The 19,771-nt window shown below is 44.0% G+C and overlaps 1 protein-coding gene across 1 annotated transcript; it reads left to right on the plus strand.

Moving 5' to 3' along the window:
- The first annotated feature begins 3,764 nt into the window (after positions 1 to 3,764).
- Positions 3,765 to 18,176, plus strand: LOC140651071 (pikachurin-like). The gene is made up of 7 exons (XM_072860129.1): positions 3,765 to 4,116; positions 6,843 to 6,943; positions 8,241 to 8,341; positions 9,468 to 9,612; positions 12,868 to 13,057; positions 17,058 to 17,183; positions 17,938 to 18,176. The coding sequence occupies exons 1-3, from the start codon at positions 3,960 to 3,962 to the stop codon at positions 8,283 to 8,285; spliced, it is 303 nt and encodes a 100-aa protein (XP_072716230.1). The 5' UTR covers positions 3,765 to 3,959; the 3' UTR covers positions 8,286 to 8,341; positions 9,468 to 9,612; positions 12,868 to 13,057; positions 17,058 to 17,183; positions 17,938 to 18,176.
- Positions 18,177 to 19,771: the final 1,595 nt, after the last annotated feature.

Below are 19,771 nucleotides of genomic sequence, written 5' to 3' on the forward strand. Positions count from 1 at the left end.
GTTTTTAAGTGACCACAGAATATTTTATGGAAAATGCAAATGTATGAAGTCTGCTGTTTCACTGGTTACCAAATGTGTTATATTCTTAACCTTGCTGAAATGACAAGAAACGGTAGTGATGAAGTTACCCTTTGACGTGGTTTAGCCCCAGCCAGCAACTAAGCACCACGCAGCCGCTCGCTCACTCCCCCCTGGTGGGATGGGGGAGAGAATCGGAAGAGCAAAAGTAAGAAAACTCGAGGGTTGAGATAAAGACAGTTTAATAGGGAAAGCAAAAGCCGCGCACGCAAGCAAAGCAAAGCAAGGAATTCCTTCACTACTTCCCATGGGCAGGCAGGTGTTCAGCCATCTCCAGGAAAGCAGGGCTCCATCATGCGTAATGGTTACTTGGGAAGACAAACGCCATCACTCCAAATGTCCCCCCTTCCTTCTTCTTCCCCAGCTTTATATACTGAGCATGATGTCATGTGGTATGGAATACCTCTTTGGTCAGTTTGGATCAACTATCCTGGCTGTGCCCCCTCCCAGCTTCTTGTGCACCTGGCAGAGCAGGGGAAGCTGAAAAGTCCTTGGCTAGTGCAGCAACAACTAAAACATCTCTGTATTATCAACACTGTTTTCAGCACAAATCCAAAACATAGCCCCATACCAGCCACTCTAAAGAAAATTAACTCAATCTCAGCTGAAACCAGGACAGTATCCACCCCTTATTCCATACCATTTACGTCATGCTCAGGTCTCACACTATCCAATACATTCTCATTACCCACCATCACCCTTCCCATCCTTTGATATAATACACACATATCATCCCCTTAGTCTATGGACCACCCCTACAAAATATTAGTAAAATGTCCATAAATGTCCACAAAATGTCCACTGAGTTCATTTAGTCCATGACTTTGGGCTTCATCTCTTATGGTTGTTACTCAGGACAGGAGAGGTGGTGTGTTTCTTGGAGTTATTGGGCACCAAAGCCAGCTCAGGTCAGGTCACTGCTGCACTTGCACTGCTTCTTGTAAGGCTTCTCCTCCATTGGTTCAGGTGGTTCCGGCTGTAGTAATTCCTATAACATGCAACTCAAATCATGGGTTACAATAATTTAAAGGTAGATCCATTACAATCTCCACCCCTGGTCCCTTTGGACCAGGATATAGGGTTTAACATTGCAACGAACTCCTCCCCTTGCTCCTAGCCTGGCTAGCAACAAGGGGTTCCTGCTATAGTAATTCCCACAAAATGCAACTCAAATCCCGGGATACAACAATTTAAAGGTATTTCCATTACAATCTCCACCCCTGGTCCCTTTGGACCAGACCATCAGGTTTAACATTGCAATGAACTCCTCCCCTTGCCCCTGCTCCAGCTTGGACTTATCCACAGAATGTAGTACCTTCAGAAGTAAACTTGCTCCAACATGGCCTCATGCACAGCCACAGATGCTTCAAGGTGTACCTGCTGCAGCATGGACTTCATCCACAGCCACAGATGCTTCGAGGTGCACCTTATCCAGCGTAGACTTATCCTTGGGCCACAATCCCTTCAGAGGGATACCTGCTGTGGCACAGACATAACCATGGCCACAGACGTTTCAAGATATACCTGCTCTGGCATGGGCTAATCCATGGGCACAGACGCTCTGGGGTGTCCTGCTCCCACGTGGATTCATCCACAGGTCACAGTCCCTTTGACTCGAGTTCACACCGGAGTTCCAGCCTGTCCAGTACAGCAGCACAGAAACAGCAGTGATGTCCTGGCCATCTGCCAGCCCAGGCGCAAGGCCATTGCTCTTATCAAAATGTTCCCAGGCACAGCACAGTGAGATGATCAGCAGTACAGCAGCACGGCAAGCAGTGAAAGCAAAAAGCAGCCACTAACAAGCCCTAGACTAACATACAGTAAGGCAGGCAAGCCCTATGGCAAGCACAGAAGCCTGCCGATTAATAGCTTAACAGCAATAACAGCTATAAATTTTATCTAGCACATTCCAATCAAATCCGTCATTATCTCAAACCCTTCGAGCCCCACGTTGGGCGCCAAAAAGGACTGTCGTGGTTTAGCCCCAGCCAGCAACTAAGCACCACGCAGCCGCTCGCTCACTCCCCCCTGGTGGGATGGGGGAGAGAATCGGAAGAGCAAAAGTAAGAAAACTCGAGGGTTGAGATAAAGACAGTTTAATAGGGAAAGCAAAAGCCGCGCACGCAAGCAAAGCAAAGCAAGGAATTCCTTCACTACTTCCCATGGGCAGGCAGGGGTTCAGCCATCTCCAGGAAAGCAGGGCTCCATCATGCGTAATGGTTACTTGGGAAGACAAACGCCATCACTCCAAATGTCCCCCCTTCCTTCTTCTTCCCCAGCTTTATATACTGAGCATGATGTCATGTGGTATGGAATACCTCTTTGGTCAGTTTGGATCAACTGTCCTGGCTGTGTCCCCTCCCAGCTTCTGCACCTGGCAGAGCATGAGAAGCTGAAAAGTCCTTGGCTAGTGCAGCAACAACTAAAACATCTCTGTATTATCAACACTGTTTTCAGCACAAATCCAAAACATAGCCCCATACCAGCCACTCTAAAGAAAATTAACTCAATCTCAGCTGAAACCAGGACACCCTTATTATCTTTCCTCATGACTTTTGGTAAATTTTAGTAGCTAAAAAGCATAAACCATTGTTTAAGCAGAATTTGCTGTGTAAAGTGCAGAAAAACACAGATATTTTCCACAAGGATCATCTTACTGTTTAAACTGTCCATTCCCAGCCCGGAGTCCTTCACAGCGCAGTTCAGCGCTCCAGGGAGAGGCAGAGGCAGATTATGCACATGAAAAGTACATGATGTTTGTGCATGTTCCTTTTTTCCAGATGCTAAATTGCATTTTAAAAAAAAGCTTAAAAATACATAGGATGTTAATTTCAGGAGCATTGGAGCCAGTGGAAGTAAGTAAAGGCCTAAGCAGAGCGTGCCAGAAAAGCCCTACCTAGATGCATCTCTTTTGCTGTTCCAGTTATTTGGTCACCAGTAGGGCAGATGTGGGACTGTATATTTATAAAAGGGAAAAGTTTCATCTAAAAACAATACAGCTATTACAATGCAGTCCATGCTGAAAAAAATTCAGAGCCACTCTCCTGGAAGAATGATAGATAAAAGTCAGTTTGCAATGGGAGAACTGAGCTTTTCCTGCTTTGTTAAGGAAACACAGTAAGTGACTAAATGAAGGTCTTCACTTAGTTTCATTTAAGTTGCATATGTATCACTTGGACAACATCTCCCATCTTCAGGCTGACACTTGCATTGTCTGTACAGAATGAACATTAACACCACTTCAGATTTCAGTGTGGTGAATCAGGGGTGGTAAGATCTGAGTTGCTGTGTGTAAAGAGAAAAAAATATATGAACTGAATATGCCAGTTGTGTCTTTTTAGGCTCTGAAGAGTTAGGAAGTGGAAGCTATGGGCATCGGTATATCACAGACACAGTGACTGGTGATGATGATGGATTTGATATCGATGACTCAGACTATGACATTTACATAGAAGAGGTAAATTTCAAGATTCCACTTTGGCATTTCTGTTTTCTTTATAGTCTCAATACTTTAAAGTGTCTGATCTTGTCAGGAAGTTTAACATCTGATTTTATATGCTCAGATATAATAATGTGGTTGTTTCTTTTTCTTCAGTGAGGATGAATTTGTTACCTCAGATCTGTATCTTGGAAGGTATTAGTTTCATTTCCATGTAGCATTTTAGGTTTTACTAAATTTATGATTCTTTATTTCCTTTCAGCTCAGACTGCTTCCTGCTATCAAAGGAGGCAACAGAAAATTTCTGGTCGAAACTAAGGTCACGCCAGGGTCTAGTTCCAGGCTCCTATCATGGGTCCTTACAACCACTTCTGAACCCACTACTTTCACTCCCACCACCACACAGCCTTCAACCACAGCAAGGGCGACTACAGCTAGGGCAATGAGGACGGGCGGCACATCTTCTGCAACGCGCCTCTTTGATCTCTCCTGCGATGAGACCATCTGTTCTGCAGACAGCTTTTGTGTCAATGACTATGACCAGGGTGGCTCGCGCTGCCACTGCAACTTGGGAAAAGGAGGAGAGACATGCGCGGAAGGTAGGTTTCCACATGCCCACAAGTCTGTGGGACTGCACTTCCTCAATGGCCCTAGACAAGGCATCCCTCCGGCATCAGCAGGCCGTCTGTGGCCTCTGCACAGTGACAGCCACCTTGGGGAGCACCAGTCTGCTGCAGGCCAGCTGGGAGCGTGTTGCTGCTCTGCTGCTGGCTTCTGTTAGCCTGGGGCAAGGAGCAGCTTTGTGGTAAACCAACCAAAGTGCATTTCAGGAATAGCAGGCTGGGCTTAACGGATCCCTAAGGACAGCAGTGGCTTCCACTCCCAGTTCAGACACCAGTCCCTTTGCTTCTCTTTCCTCAACCAGGTTTGAGGAAGTTATTCTTTAATAAAGCTGAATGCAGACCCTGTGTAGATGTGCACAGGGGAGGTTAATACTCCTTCCCCCACCTAGGAGTGGGAGGGTGAAGGTGACAGGTATATTGGTAGGCACCCAGGCCTGACAGGGTCCAGCCGTGGCATCCACAGCTTCCAGCAGGGACATTCGACCCCCATTTGACCCTTGCCTTTTGCCTGCAGCTGAAGCCCTGAACCACCCACATTTCTGGCATGGTCCATCAGATGATGCTGATCCTGCAGCAGGGAAGCGAGACAGAGCCCCCATTGTAAAACCATCTCTGGAGGAAGCTTTCCCCATGGTCCGTGGGGCAGAAGTGCTGGAGCGGTAGCCCCAGCTTTCACATCAGGCAGCCTGGGGCAAGGCAGGCCTGAGCCGCCACTTGGGCTTTGGTTATGAACAAAACCCCCTCCCCAGTTCAGAAAACATGCCCTGAAGCCCAGGTCAATGTGAGGAGGTGTGGTTGTCCCAGTCAGGCCTTACCACACATCCTCTCGCCTCTCTGCAGGGCAGCTGAGCCAGGGCAAGAGCTCGCTGAGCTGAAGGAGGCCGTCCTACTTCTCCTTCCCTGGCTGCCTTCCTGTCCTCTCCCTCTGTGGGCCTAACCTTGCCCTTTTGCCGGGTCTGACATTGAGCTGATCACCTGGTGAGCCAGTCCAGCTCGCTTACTAGGCCAGAAACAGTTCACTTTTTTTTCTCTGGAGTTATTTTTCTGCTGGTTTGTTGACCAAGGGGTCAGATGAATGCCAGAGCTCGTGCAAAGAAAGTGTCCCATTGCTTGTAGTGGTGCTGTCCCACCAGCTAAGAAAGAGCTGATCCATCCCTCTGCATGCTGATCTGATCTGCCAAGACCCTGCCGCACAGCAGAGCATCAGGGACACGTGTTTCTTCTGCAGGCTCGTGTTAGACATTTGTGATGCACAGTGTTGTGCATCAGAGATACATACACTGGGGGTGTTTGATCTTCTCCTCCCAGTGCTGGAGTAGAGAGCTCATTCTGAAAATAATCTGTTGTGACTCAGCCACATGGAACAGCTGCAGATGTGATTTTTGGCCTTGATCAAGTATGAAGAGTCGAGGATTTATTTGAACTGAGATAACTGTATACAACTTGTAAAGCTGGTTTGTTAATGTCAGTCCAAAACCACCATTTTTCACAAGGGAGTGTTTTATTCCTTGGTAAGCAGTAGCATCATGTACCAATATTCCCTTGTACTGAATTTCTCCCCAGCAGCCAATATTGTTAAATAGTATATTAATCTGAATGAAAACAGACTTCTTTACAATCAACAGCTACATGGCGCTCTGGTCCAGTCAGTTCTGCTTGTGATCAGGGCATGAGTTAATTGCTGTCAGCTGTGGTCACATTCAGGTTTATACCACCGGTTCTCTTCACCTCAGTTGAAAATGTATTTTATTTGTTTGCCTTGCTAACAAAAAAGCTGAGAGAACTGTATCCAGATCCAAATACGCAAGAAAAATCCACTCAGTATTCAAATAACAAAGAGGAATAGGACTCCTCATCCTTCCTTCCTCATTAGACTTAGATCCACTGCAAAAATAAGAATTCAGGCCTGAAACTGGGTCTGTCCTCAGTGCCTCTTAGGAAAATGAGCTGCAAAGGTAGCAGTAAGACATCTCCCTGTTGGTTTTTTTTTCTATGCTGGAGCTGGGATGGCCCTCTAACATAAGACAGTAAAGGGTGTGGATTGATAATTCCAGCTGACAAGAGCAATATGAAGGACCACTGTTGCAGCCAGGGGTGGAGAGATGCCTGCAAGGACCCTCTTCTCCCCATCACTCCCTTTACCTTCTGCCCTGAGCTGACTAGAGGGAAGCACTGGGAGCTGCTGGGCTCTTATGAGCCATCCAAGGATTCTGCGGATGCCGGACGCAGCAGCTATGGAGCAGCAGTGACTAATGCAGTGTGGAGTCTGGCCCAGTGCACATTTCCCACATATGTTTTTATAATCCTGCAAAACAGAAAATTACTTTGTTGTCTCTGTGTTATATGAATTCTTAAAAGGAGATAAATATAAAGTAGATGGGTTCTGTCTTCTGTAACAAGGATGAAAATCTGGAGAAAGTTCCACCAAAGCCAGCAATTAAACTGTTGAGCAGTATTTGGCCCTCAGTATCCTGTTTCTTTCCAAGTTTACCAGATCCTTGGGAATAAAAGAATTAGTTTTGAAAGGTGGTGGGAGGACAAGGCAATAGGTTAACTGATTGTTGACTGCTGCTGACTAATGGTTGTCTCTGGAGGAACTCTGTCTTGCATTTTCACCTGATGTTATCTAGTGCTAAATGTGTATATCAATTTTTATATGGGAGAAAACTGCTAAACAACATGTTTCTGTCTTTGCTTTTCAGATATTATTATCCAGTATCCTCAGTTCTCTGGCTACTCATACATCACCTTTGAACCACTGAAAAACTCCTATCAGACATTTCAAATTACCCTTGAATTCAGGGTAAGTTTAAACAATTCCAAACTCACATAGGAGCTTTAAATTTTATTCACTTATTCTGATGCTGTGGACAATGGAACAGTAACTTAGCTTCAGTATAGCTTATAATGTAGTTCTAGTGAACCTATACATAATCTTCATCTCTAAAGATCTGGCTTCACCTTCAAATTAATGCAAATGAAGTTGGTAAACTGAGCTAAAATGTTTGCATCCATTATTGATAGGCAGCACATGAGAGAATCCCTGCAACTAGTAATACTGGCATTGCAGACTAACGGCAATGTACATTGGCAGGGTTATAGCCATGTGAATGAGCTACAGGCTGAAGTACACCTGGACTTTTTGTGAATTACAGTTTGTAAGTGGCATGCAGTATCTTTACATATAAGAAACTGTGATCTTCTTGTTGTACTGAGCAAAATACTGCCCTATATCCAGAGTTCCTTTCCTGTCCTGCAGGATCTAAGTAGGCATTATTTTCCACCTCTGAAGTTTGGGACACTGGCTACTAATACATGCAAGATACTGGACTACTTAAACTACAGGTCTGAAGTGGTGGGGTACATCCCACACTGGCTTGTGTTAATGCTGTGTGTGTATTACGGACAGAGCTGGTAGGGCTGCCTGTAGGGAGGGTGGCCGAGCAGGTGTCATAGGTGAGCTCTCAGATGCACCCCTGCTCCCACATAAGGCAGACCCGCCAGCCTCATAGCCTAGGTACGAGACTGTCACTAGAGCAGCAGCAATCTGTTGCCTCACGTGGTGATCTGACACTCCTCTGGCAATTCGTCAGCTTAAAATGCAGGATGGCTGCGAAAAGCCACTGTGTCAGCTGCTATGCACATATGGAGAAATCTTGCCAGCAGATTGTTCAGTTTGAAAAGTGTCAGGATCACTGAACATGTGAAGCAGAGTGTGTGTATTCATGTGCAGTAAGTCTGATGTGTCTACACTTAACAGGCTTGCTAGGACATCCTTGCTAGACTTTGTGCTCAGAGGTCTCATATGGGACATGTCTGACAGTTTTTAATGCCTTCAGGCTTGTTTTTAAGTCTGATAGTATCACACTGTAAGTAGAAGAGATGTTCTTAAACCATTTAAGCATTAAGGCAATGTTTGTCTAGGTTCTTCAAATGCAGGATTCAAAATTGATCAACCAGTTGCTGATTTTGTAAGTTAAAAACTCCATCTGAAAACTGTTGTCCCTTTTCTGGAGAAAAGTGCCCCAGTGTGCTGCTGGCATTTATCTGTCACTGTGAGGCTTAGACTTTGATTTTTCATGTTGATGCTGTGATTGCAGGCTGAATCAGAAGATGGTTTGCTGCTATACTGTGGAGAAAATTAACATGGTCGTGGTGATTTTATGTCACTAGCAATCATCCAACGTAGCATCCAGTTCAGGTAAAACATGGATTTCTACTAGGCTCACCGCCACCCTAAATCTGATGTAAAGAGAAGGGGCCATTGCTGCCTCCTGGGACTTGCTATATGTGATGAATATCTGTCGTGTCTTTCACTTCTGCCCCATGCAGTGCACAAAATAGATAGTATTACTTCATTTAACAGTTCTTCAATATTTTGTTCTCTCATCCTTGTTTAGTGCATGGACATGTGCCCTGTTGAACTCTTTTTACTCAGACCTTGGTGTAAAGGCAAAATAAACAGTTTTCTTCAAGGCATTAGTCTGGGCCTCATTGCTATGTTATCAGAAATGCTAGTGAGCCACTGCATTTGCTCAGCTTATGCCATATCAAGCTGTGCATAGTCAATGTTTTTGCTTCACAGCAAAAGGACCTGCAGATAACATAGCAAAATAAAGGATTTAAAGCCAGCAAGGGGCTTAGAACTTCATCCATATCCCTTGTTTAGATGGGAGTTGCAGGTTTTTTAAACGAAGATGGAGGGGGTTTCTTGCAATCCCATAGATATGAAGCATGTGAAAGAGTATCTCCAGGATCTCCATATTTGGGAGGGTGAGTCCTTTGAAAGTGGGGAAAAATAAAGTGGGTGATGTGCCTTAGTTCTGTTTCTGTTCACCTCCTGCACTGAACAGCAGTCAAAGAAAAATGGCATGTTTTGTGCACATTCAGCTCCATAAAGTCTCTTGTGGAGGTCTGCTTGTCAATCAGTACTGAGTTTCATATAGAATTGCAGAGTTATTAATGTAGTGCTGCCTTTCACCAGGGAGCTAGAAGAATTCCCAAGAGAAATTACTGTGATAGCAGGAACTCAGATTGTAATACCCTGCATCTTGAAACAGTTTCAGCTGTTGGCAAGCTTTGCAATGCACTTGGTATGGCCAGAGGATGCAAAATCTTCTCCATGGGAGAAAGACAGATAATGAAGTTTGAAACTTAGAACAGATCATATGTAGACCTGCTGTCTAATTTTCCTGTGGCCTGTTAATATGCGGTGTGAAACAGAGAGCTTCCCAGGAGCAAAAGGAATATTCGGAGTCTAAAAGCGACTTTTTGTTATTTGGTTAATGTAAGATTGTCACCCTGCCCTCTCTGTCTCATGCTCCCAGGTTCAACTGTGGCACTGGAGTTGCAGTCATAACGAGTGAAAACAAAATCAAGCTGGGGAACTGGCACAGCGTCACGTTGTTCAGAGACAAGATGAATGGCTGGCTCAGGATGGACAATGATGCTCCAGTCACAGGAAAATCTCAGGTAGGTAATCCTGCACCCATAGCTCGACCTTGGGCTCTCTCAAGATTATGATGACATTTTTTCTTGTCAACAGAAGTCTGATCAGATTTAAAAGGTACATTTTTATTTATCAGTGTTGGGGCATTTAGTGAACCAGGATCAGTGTACAGATTACTCTTCCACATACATAGTCTAGAAATCACATAGATAAATATCCTAGTGCTGAATCCCATCACAGTTTCTCTGTTGTCCTCCATCCTTGCTCTGCTGTCCTTCTGCTACATTTCACTAATCTCAGATACAGGCTGCTGTTAGAAGTTTACCAGATTTTACAGCTGCTGTCCCTGACTGCTTGCTTTTTCAAGTCTTAGAGAGCTGCTTTTCTTCCTCAGACAGAAAAATTAGATGCATATGTGTATATGTGTGTATATTTATGTAGAATATGCATATAGCCATACAAGGTTTGTATACAGAAGTGTAATTACATGTATACCATGGACATAGATTTAAGCACAGTAACAGAGATAGACATTCTACCCTGACTTATGTTAACATCAACAATTTCATATGAGGCCGCCACAATAAAATATAGTAGAGGAAGATGTCTTGACTTGCTGTCATCTGTCACCAGGCCAGAAAACAGAAGTGAAATTAAGGCACTGAAAAAAAAGACAGTTGCAAATTGTTTCAGATGTCTTTCCTCTTCCCTTTGATAACCACTATTAGCATGCCATCCCTAGCCCTGAAAAAAGTGGCTTCAGACATCTTATTACTTTACACTTTCATGTATAGGCACTGAAAGGAAAAAAATCTCGAGGACCTGAGTAATAGGAATGGGATGAAGCCTGTCAGCATAAATGCTGTGTGCTTGCAGCCCAGAAGGCCAACTGTATCCTGGGCTGCATCAAAAGAAGTGCGACCAGCAGGTCGAGGGAGGGGATTCTCCCCCTCTACTCTGCTCTGGTGAGACCCCAGCTGGGTACTGCATTCAGGTCTGGGGTCCCCAACATAAGAAGGACATGGAGCTGTTGGATTGAGTCCAGAGGAGGGCCACGAAGACAATCAGAGGGCTGGAGCACCTCTCCTATGAAGAAAGACTGAGAGAATTGGGGTTGTTCAGCCTGGAGAAGAGAAGGCTCCAGGGAGACCTTATAGTGGCCTTTCAATATTTAAAGGGGGCTTATAAGAAAGCTGAAGAGGGACTTTTTACAAGGGCATGTAGTGATAGGACAAGCGGTAATGGCTTTAAACTGGAAGAAGGTAGATTTACATTAGATATAAGGAAGAAATTCTTCACTATGAGGGTGGTGAGACATGGGAACAGGTTTCCCAGAGATGTTGTGGATGCCCCATCCCTGGAAGTGTTCAAGGCCAGGTTGGATGGGGCTTTGAGCAACCTGATCTAGTGGAAGGTGTCCCTGCCCATGGCAGGGGAGTTGGAACTAGATGATCTTTAAGGTCGCTTCCAACCCAAACCATTCTATGATTCTATGATTGTATAATTACTTCACACTTTCACGTGCAGGCACTGAAGGGAAAAAAATGCTGAGCATTGAGTTCTCATCAGCTAGAAATGACAGAGGAAAGGATTTCAATGACTGTCACGTGTCGCTATGTGTTACTAATGCTATGAGGACACGCAAAGGGCAAATGTGAATTAGGAGAGATATGTCCAGTGAAGACTAATGCCATTGTGCAGCACTTCAGTAAGACTGCATCTGGCTACAGATAGCTATGATCACCCATAGCCAGGAAAGATGAAGTCGAAGAAGTAAAGGTGCAACAAAGGGCTAGTAGGAGGGTTATCGTCCACAGAGTCTATTACAAGAAGAGTTTGACAGTGGACACACATTTTTCTAGCTGCATCTACACCAGAAAAAAAGTTAATTGCTCCAGGTGCTGCTCTCCACCAGAACTTGCTGCTACCATAGTATTGTTGCTCCAGTCAGTCTTCCTCAGCCCTTCCTAGTTAGAATGACCTGGATTAGTGTCAGCAGAGTGGTAGTCTTTTCTTATGTGGTTCATTTTGACTTGAACAGTTTAGAGAGTGCCCACAAGAGAAGTGGAGCTTGACAAACCAAGGGGAGTAGGAGCATCAAAGGTGACAGGAGATGGCAAGCAATTGGAGGCAGGCTGGAAAGCTGTATGCCCACAGCCCTGGCATATGCCCACCTGTGGGATAATGGCTGAGGTGACTTAAAAATTAAACCTGAAGCCCTGTGGACATCTGAACTCTATTTAGCCATAGGCTACACCTGAATTATTTTTCCCTGCTGAAACTGAGATCCATTTGATGTGTTTCTGCAGTGCACTGTGCAGTGAACACCCGTAGACTAAATAACCTTGGCTTATTTAGCCTGGCAAAATATAGGCTATGGGGATATGATTTATTGTTATAAATACCATGGAGGCAGGGCAGGGGTGAAAAATCCAGAAAGCTTTTGGGCTAAAGGTCATCGCTGGCAGAAGGACATATTGGTAAAAACTGGCCATGAATGAATGTGCGAATTTTGAATGTTTTCTTCTAAAGGGCAGTGACGTTTTGAAACAGCTTTTGAATAAGAGGCAAAAGACATATATTTTGATCAATTTATGAAAGGAATTATGACTCCATTGCCCACAATAGCATGGAGTTTGATTCAGAGATCCAAAAAGTTCTGTTTGGGCTTTTTTTGTTCCTTTCTGTGCACTATAGCAGTGTTAGTAAACTTGTATGTGTACATTTCTATATACAGATTAAGGTAAAAATTTAAAAAGATGGGGAGTAAATTTAGTGCTGGCAAAGTGAGCAGAACCCCACTGAAGTTGTAGTTGTATCAGTTTATGCCTTGTCTTGTTTTTTACTGTTGTGTTTTGTCATTTTATTATTATTCAACACTAAGCACTTGCTGGGTTCTCTCCAAAAGGCAATATCCCATTGGTCTGTGTCGAGCAGGGCTTGAAGTATAGAAGACAAACAATTTTGGCAAAAGTAAAGGAAGAAATTGCAGCAAAAGACAGATCACAATCCCTCCTCAGAACATGGTGATTTTTAATCTTTTTATTTTGCATTAAATAGTCCATGTTATCATGATGGATGCAGGTGCAAAAAGTAACATTTAAAATTATAGACTGAGCGGAGGAATGACTAATGAAAAGGAATTACCAATGAGCAAACTACATATCCCCTGAGACAATTCTTCATGGAGAAAAAAATTGATTATACACAGTGTGGCTTAATTAGTTATCCTGTGTTATGTCTGTTCTACATCATGTTGTGCTCTGTTTTCCCTTTAGGGCCAATATAGTAAAATTATGTTCTGAACTCCCTTCTATGTTGGCGGTGCCCCCAGCATGTACTGGCTGGTCAGAGCCACAGGCACCAACCGTGGGTTTCAGGGCTGCGTTCAGTCACTCGGCATCAACGGAAAGATAATTGATATGAGACCCTGGCCATTATGGAAAGCTCTCAGTTGTGCTGATGTCGGTAAGTGTAGTGGTATGGGGTCTTTAATCAGTGATAAACCAGGGGTTACATTTTTTGCCTGTTGAAAAAATTGAGCAATGGTCCAGGTTTGAGAGATGGAAGGTGTGGTCTCTATTTTTGGCATGGTACTTATCTGTGCCTTTGCACATTGCTTTTGTTGGGTCTGTAGTAGGAGGGTTTTATCACACTGTGCAAGTAAACATCACTGTAGTATACCAAAACACCTTGTGGATGCAGTTATGCAGCACAATATTAAAACCAGTTCTCATGAGCAAACAGGAAACTCAGTGTTGCTGATATAATTACATCTGCACCAGTATTTTTGCCAACATCTCTCAGGATGCCTCTTCATGCTCCTGACTGACACAGTCATATCATCAGAAATCAATAGTATGCACACTGTGTTTGTATTTAAAACACTACGGACACAACAAAATGTGTTTTGCCTAAAGGCATCATTCCACTTGTCCAAAGCAATGCAGGGATCTTTCAGACCCACAGCAGTGCTGTGGCCATTACAAAGGGCTTTTCCCCATGAAACCCCATTAATGCTGAGGCAAATAGGCTTTCCTGCCGACCATCCATTGTTTTCATTTCCAGTATGCTTTGAAAATACCATGGAATAAATTATTTCAACAGCTTTATGAAGTGATATTATAACATTATCTCCCCTTCACAGATTAAAAGATGGAGAAGTAGGGAAGTTAATTAACTAGTCCTGTCTTCTATACATATTTATTCATCTCTATTTCATCCATGTAATGGGCACTCAAAAAAAAGATAAGGCAACAAAATCCTTGCTTTAATGACCTCCCAGTCTAAACAGTTTAAGAGTAAGAGTACACCCAAGTCAGAAAGCAAGTGGTAAAGGCAGGAAATAGATCCCATATCACTGAACTCTCCATGCCATGCTTCAGCCACAAAGTCATCTTTCTTCTCTTCTATAGCTGTGCATTTGGCATCCCAAGAAGGAAGTGATTAATTAGAAACTTCCTAACAACCACTCTGTATTCTCTAGATACCATGACCAAACTTCTGTGCAATATGGGGGGGGTAACAGAGTGGCCCAAGAAACAGTTGCTGAAAAGAATAAGGCTTTGGAATCAGAGAGTAATTTCAGGATAGAATGAGAATCTATGGAATTTATATAGATAGATGAAAGCCCTGCTGAAGTTCTCCGAGCCCTAGTCTCTGTTGACTTTTGGTTTGCAGCTAGCTTCATTCCCATCCATGAATGCTCCACATACTAATGCATTAGCAATCAACATCAGTGAAAATAAATGCTGGGTTCTGCCATGTGTGACTCAAAACTGAGTGATAGAGCCTTACTGTCCTGATGTGGCTGCACACAGTTATATGAAACTGTACCAGGAGAGACTTGCAAACAGAATGCCTTATTCTTACTTATTCTGCAAACAGAATAAGTTAAGCTTAAAATAAATAAATTGCAAGTGAAGTCTACTAGGGTTTAGGGATGGCTTTTGCTAGCCAGTCTTTTGTTTGTTTCCTATTGGCACAGTGTATAAATCAAGGGTGCTGTGGTACATGGACTGCAGAATTGCGGGTGGGGAGGAGAGGGGTCCATCCTGCCCCTGCTCCTTCTCTGCTGGCTGCAGTAGAAGTCCCACTGGACCATGAGTTGAGGGACTGACAGGGGAGGCAGCACTCGTGGTTCGGAGCAGGCACAGCAGGACCCTGTACTCCCACTGCAGCTTCCCTCCTTCCTCATCTGCCACTGCGCTGAAGCAGATGCAGCCATCAGACCTGTGGTTTGCCTTTTTGGTGTAGCCACCTGTGCTGGCCTGAAGGCTGTGGTAAGTCACTGAGACATTGTGAGAGCAGCCTGTCCTTAAATACCAAGACTGCTCCAGTTCCCTCAAAACAGTGAGCCTGCGACTTGTCCCATTATTGTTATCTTCCTTCTTCTTCTCTGTTTCTCAAAGACTTTGCTTAATTTTGATCTGTTTGAAAATACTGCCAGCATTGACTAATAGTGCAGCAGATGAAGTAAAGATGAGTGTTGTCTTAGTTTTATGTTTGTGTCTCAAACTCAATACATCTAGATCCTTGTTTACCCTCATGTCTTGGATCAGTTTCCTTGTCTATAAAACAGAGCTAGTGCTACTCATTTCTGTCACCGTCATGATAAGTGATGAGTATGTGAGGGATCTCAGAGACTAGATACCTCTTTGTAATCATGGAGAACTTAGGCAGTAGGGCTGGAGAGGACCTTGAAGAAAGGTTCAAATTGTTGTTTTAAAATGTTCTCTGTTTTGAAATAAACTTGAAAATAGGATTTGTATATGAAGGGTTTCGTTTAAACCCCGTAAAAACTGTCATTTAAATTCCACTGAAGTGGAGTACAGTTACATGAAAAACACAGTGACAAGATCCCCATTCCCATCCTGCTCCAATTCACCATGGCCATTACAATGCAGCCCGGAAGGGGAAAAGATGGCTAAATAAGCATTGCAAGCACCCATGCTCCCACGGCTGGGTGTGGGGCAGCCATTTGAAGGGGTAATTGTCTCCTTCCACGTAGAAGGAGAATTTGTTTCCTTCCGGAGGACTTGTATATTTTGCTTATGCTCCTTGGGTTAGCCCTGGAGCCTTGCGTTATGAACACTGTACCTGGGCCTTCTCTCTCTACAATGAAAAATGGGCCTGGCAGGAAATTTGTAGATGTGCAATATGAGACAAGTCTGGTCTGGCAGGGAGTTGTACCAGATGACCCAAGAATTATTACTGCCTCTGTCCTGACTCGGTGAGAAAAGGTTATTTTCCACTTTGGACGGCAGAGTGATTGGGATGAACCAGCACATCAGCCATCTACACAAGATACTTCTTTGCGCTTTTCTTTCTGACTATGGGATGGGAAATCAAACTGTAAAGCTGGTGCTGTACTAACTCCAGTGCCTTACTGAAGATTTGTAGAGTCTTGGTCTGGAAACTCTTTACAATCAGAGTGCTGTATTTAAACAAAACAAAGAAGACATATCCCCTTCTTGAAGTAGTTTTGCAAGACTTCTCTCAGTCACCTCAGATAACAAAACTGTTCTTCAATGTTGTTTGTCAGAGTTGCCTCACTACACCTGTGTCATCTTGGAGGTGATATTTCAGTGTGCCTCAAAATACATGTGCAATTCTTAGTTTGTCATAAACACTTTGCCCCTCCAAATGACGTGCTTACACTTGTACACCACAGATGTCTTATTTGGGCTTTCTTAATGTATAAGATCAGTTCATTACTATCAATGAGGGGGGAATTATTTAATCATAAACTATCTAAAATAAAGGAGAAAGTAAACATCAACAAGCAATTCATCAGATGTACATTTGCCCATTGAATAATCTGACTTTATAGATACCAGTTTTAAGAAGTAAATAAGTACATAATTTAGTCTACAACAATTTCAGCTTAATTCCAGCAAGAAGAAATCATGTCCTTGTTATTTTAGTTGATGTGGCAGCATAGTAGAAATGCTTCTTTAAAAGCCCATATGCTGATGATATGGATCACTTTTAGTGCAGACAAGAGGGCTGACAGCATTGTTTTAGTTAATAAGATTAGCTGATGATGATTAACACCTTCCGTGCTTACCATGGCATGAATTTACAGTGAACAAAGAAGCACTTAAGGTAATTGAAATTAAACGTCACAGTGCTTCTAAACAATACGGAGAGATTTCAATTAACACTTATGAGAAAATAAAGATAGGAACAAGAGCAGAAGAAAAGTAATCTGGGGAATGATTGAAAGCTACAACTGTCATGGTTTGTTAGTGAGGGCTAATTTCTGCTATTTTTAAGGTCCCTTCCTGGTCTGGTACAAAGCCAGTGCTGAAAATCAAGCTACTTTGTGTGAACTGCACACGGTTTGACAAATTGGGAAAGAATCTAGGTAGGAGAGCAAATTGTATTTGGTAGTAGCAATGATCAACAGCCAAATAAATCTTTGACAAACTTCTCTGATAAATCAACGTTGTGGCTCTGTGTTTAGGTGAGTGTAGCAGTGGCATCTGTGATGAGGCGTCCTGCATCAACAGTGGTACCTGTACTGTGAGCAAAGCAGATTCATACATTTGCCTTTGCCCCCTTGGATTTAAAGGTCATCATTGCGAAGAAGGTGAGAGGATGCTGGGCTGCTTATATTTCTTTGTATATGTTATTTAGTGTTCAGTGTGTTTTCCACATAGTGATATCCAAGGAGGTCTTGCACTATTAAACCAACAGAAGAGAGTACTTGTTACTTCATCTTTTTAAAATCACATAGTGAAATCCTCCCCCACCATTCACTTTGGAGCTACATCCAGCTCCTACATAATCAGCTATTCTCAAACCTCTTTGCTTATTTAAACTAGCTATAATTAAGCATCTCAAACTTACTTTTCAGAAGTTAAAATATTGTACCACTCCACAGCTGCACATTAACTCTAAAAAATCCCCACTTTTCTCCTAAAACCAGTGTCAGTTGTATATTCTAAAATGTAAAGGACCCAATATCAATTTCCTGCTGAAATCGCAGAGATACAAATAGTCAAATACATACCGCATTATTTTCTGTGCTGCAGAACATAGCTTTTCATGCCGCCACTTATTGTGTGCATGCTTGCTACTTTTAAATCATTGCGGTGAATCACTAAAGAAAAGGAGCACAAAGCTTTGTAATACAAATACATCCCTGGAAAAGGAAAGGACTAAGGAGGGAAGCAGTGTTGGCTAGGATAAACAATATTTTTAATTTGGAAGACAAAATTTCTAGGTTGTTTTTCTTAATGTTAGCTTTAAGTACCTAACAAAGGGAACTGACACTGTTTGGTAGGAGTCACTCTCTTACCTTTGAGCCTCAAGTGACCTGCTTGTGTATTCTGAATTTCCAGCACTCACCTTGGCCATACCTCAGTTCAACGAGTCCTTAAGGTCATTTGCTACCACACCCTGGCCCTTGGAACCACAGAATTACCTTTCCTTCATGGAGTTTGAGATGACCTTTCGTCCAGATTTAGAGACTGGTGTCCTTTTGTACAGCTACGACACAGACAGCAAGGACTTCCTCTCCATTAACATGGTGGCTGGTTACGTGGAGTTCAGATTCGACTGTGGCTCAGGAATGGTTCTTATCAGGTATACAGTGTTTCTTGTGTTTCCTTTCCAACGATGCCACAGTGCTGATCCACGAGAGACGTGGACATTCTTCAAGAAGGAAATCTGAAAGGCGCAGGAGCAGGCCATCCCTACGTGCCGAAAGCCAAGCCAGTGGGGAAGAAGACCAGCATGGCTGAACAGAGAGATTTGCGAGGTTATGCAGGGAGAAAATTAGAAGGGCCAAAGCCCAACTACAACTTCATCTGGCTACTGCCATAAAAGATAATAAAAAATGTTTCTATAAATACCTTAACAACAAAAGGAGGGCTAAGGAGAATCTCCAGCCTTTATTGGATGTGGGGGGAAACATAGTGACAAAGGATGAGGAAAAGGCTGAGGTACTTAATGCCGCCTTTGCCTCAGTCTTTAACGGTAAGACCAATTGTTCTCGGGGTACCCAGCCCCCCGAGTTGGAAGACAGAGACAGGGAGCAGAATGAAGCCCCCATAATCCAAGGGGAAATGGTTAGCGACCTGCTACACCACTTAGACACTCACAAGTCTATGGGATCCACCCAAGGGTACTGAGGGAGCTGGTGGAGGTGCTCACCAAGCCACTTTCAATCCTTTATCAGCAGTCCTGGCTAACCGGGGAGGGCCCAGCTGACTGGAGGTTAGCAAATGTGACGCCTATCTACAAGAAGGGCCGGAAGGAGGACCCAGGGAACGACAGGCCTGTCAGCCTGACCTCAGTGCCGGGGAAGGTTATGGAGCAGATCATCTTGAGTGCCATCACACGGCACATACAGGACAACCAGTTGATCAGGCCCAGTCAGCATTGCGTTTAGGAAAGGCAGGTCCTGCTTGACCAACCTGATCTCCTTCTATGACAAGGTGACCCGCCTAGTGGATGAGGGGAAGGCTGTGGATGTTGTCTATCTAGACTTCAGTAAAGCCTTTGACACGGTTTCCCACAGCATTCTCCTGGAGAAACTGGCTGCTCGTGGCTTGGATGGTTGTACTCTTTGCTGGGTAAAGAACTGGCTGGCTGGCCGGGCCAAAGAGTTGTGGTGAATGGAGTTTACTCCAGTTGGCGGCCAGTCACAAGTGGTGTTCCCCAGGGCTCACTCAGTATTGGGGTTTAATAGTTCTGTTTAATATTTTTATCAATGATCTGGACGAGGGGATCGAGTGCACCCTCAGTAAGTTTGCAGATGACACCAAGCTGTGTGGGAGTGTTGATCTGCTTGAGGGTAGGGAGGCTCTGCAGAGGGACCTGGACAGGCTGGATCCATGGGCTGGGGCCAATTGTATGAGGTTCAACAAGGCTAAGTGCAAGGTCCTGCACTTGGGCCACAGCAACCCTATGCAACGCTACAGGCTTGGGGAAGAGTGGCTGGAAAGCTGCCAGGCAGAGAAGGACCTGGGGGTATTGGTTGACAGCTGCCTGAATATGAGCCAGCAGTGTGCCCAGGTGGCCAAGAAGGCCAATGGCATCCTGGCTTGTATCAGAAATAGTGTGGCCAGCAGGACTAGGGAAGTGATCGTCCCTTTGTACTCGGCACTGGTGAGGCCGCACCTCGACTACTGTGTTCAGTGTTGGGCTCCTCACTACAAGAGAGACATTGAG

This window comes from Ciconia boyciana, chromosome 4 (assembly GCF_034638445.1).
Source record: "Ciconia boyciana chromosome 4, ASM3463844v1, whole genome shotgun sequence".
Lineage (NCBI taxonomy): Eukaryota > Metazoa > Chordata > Aves > Ciconiiformes > Ciconiidae > Ciconia > Ciconia boyciana.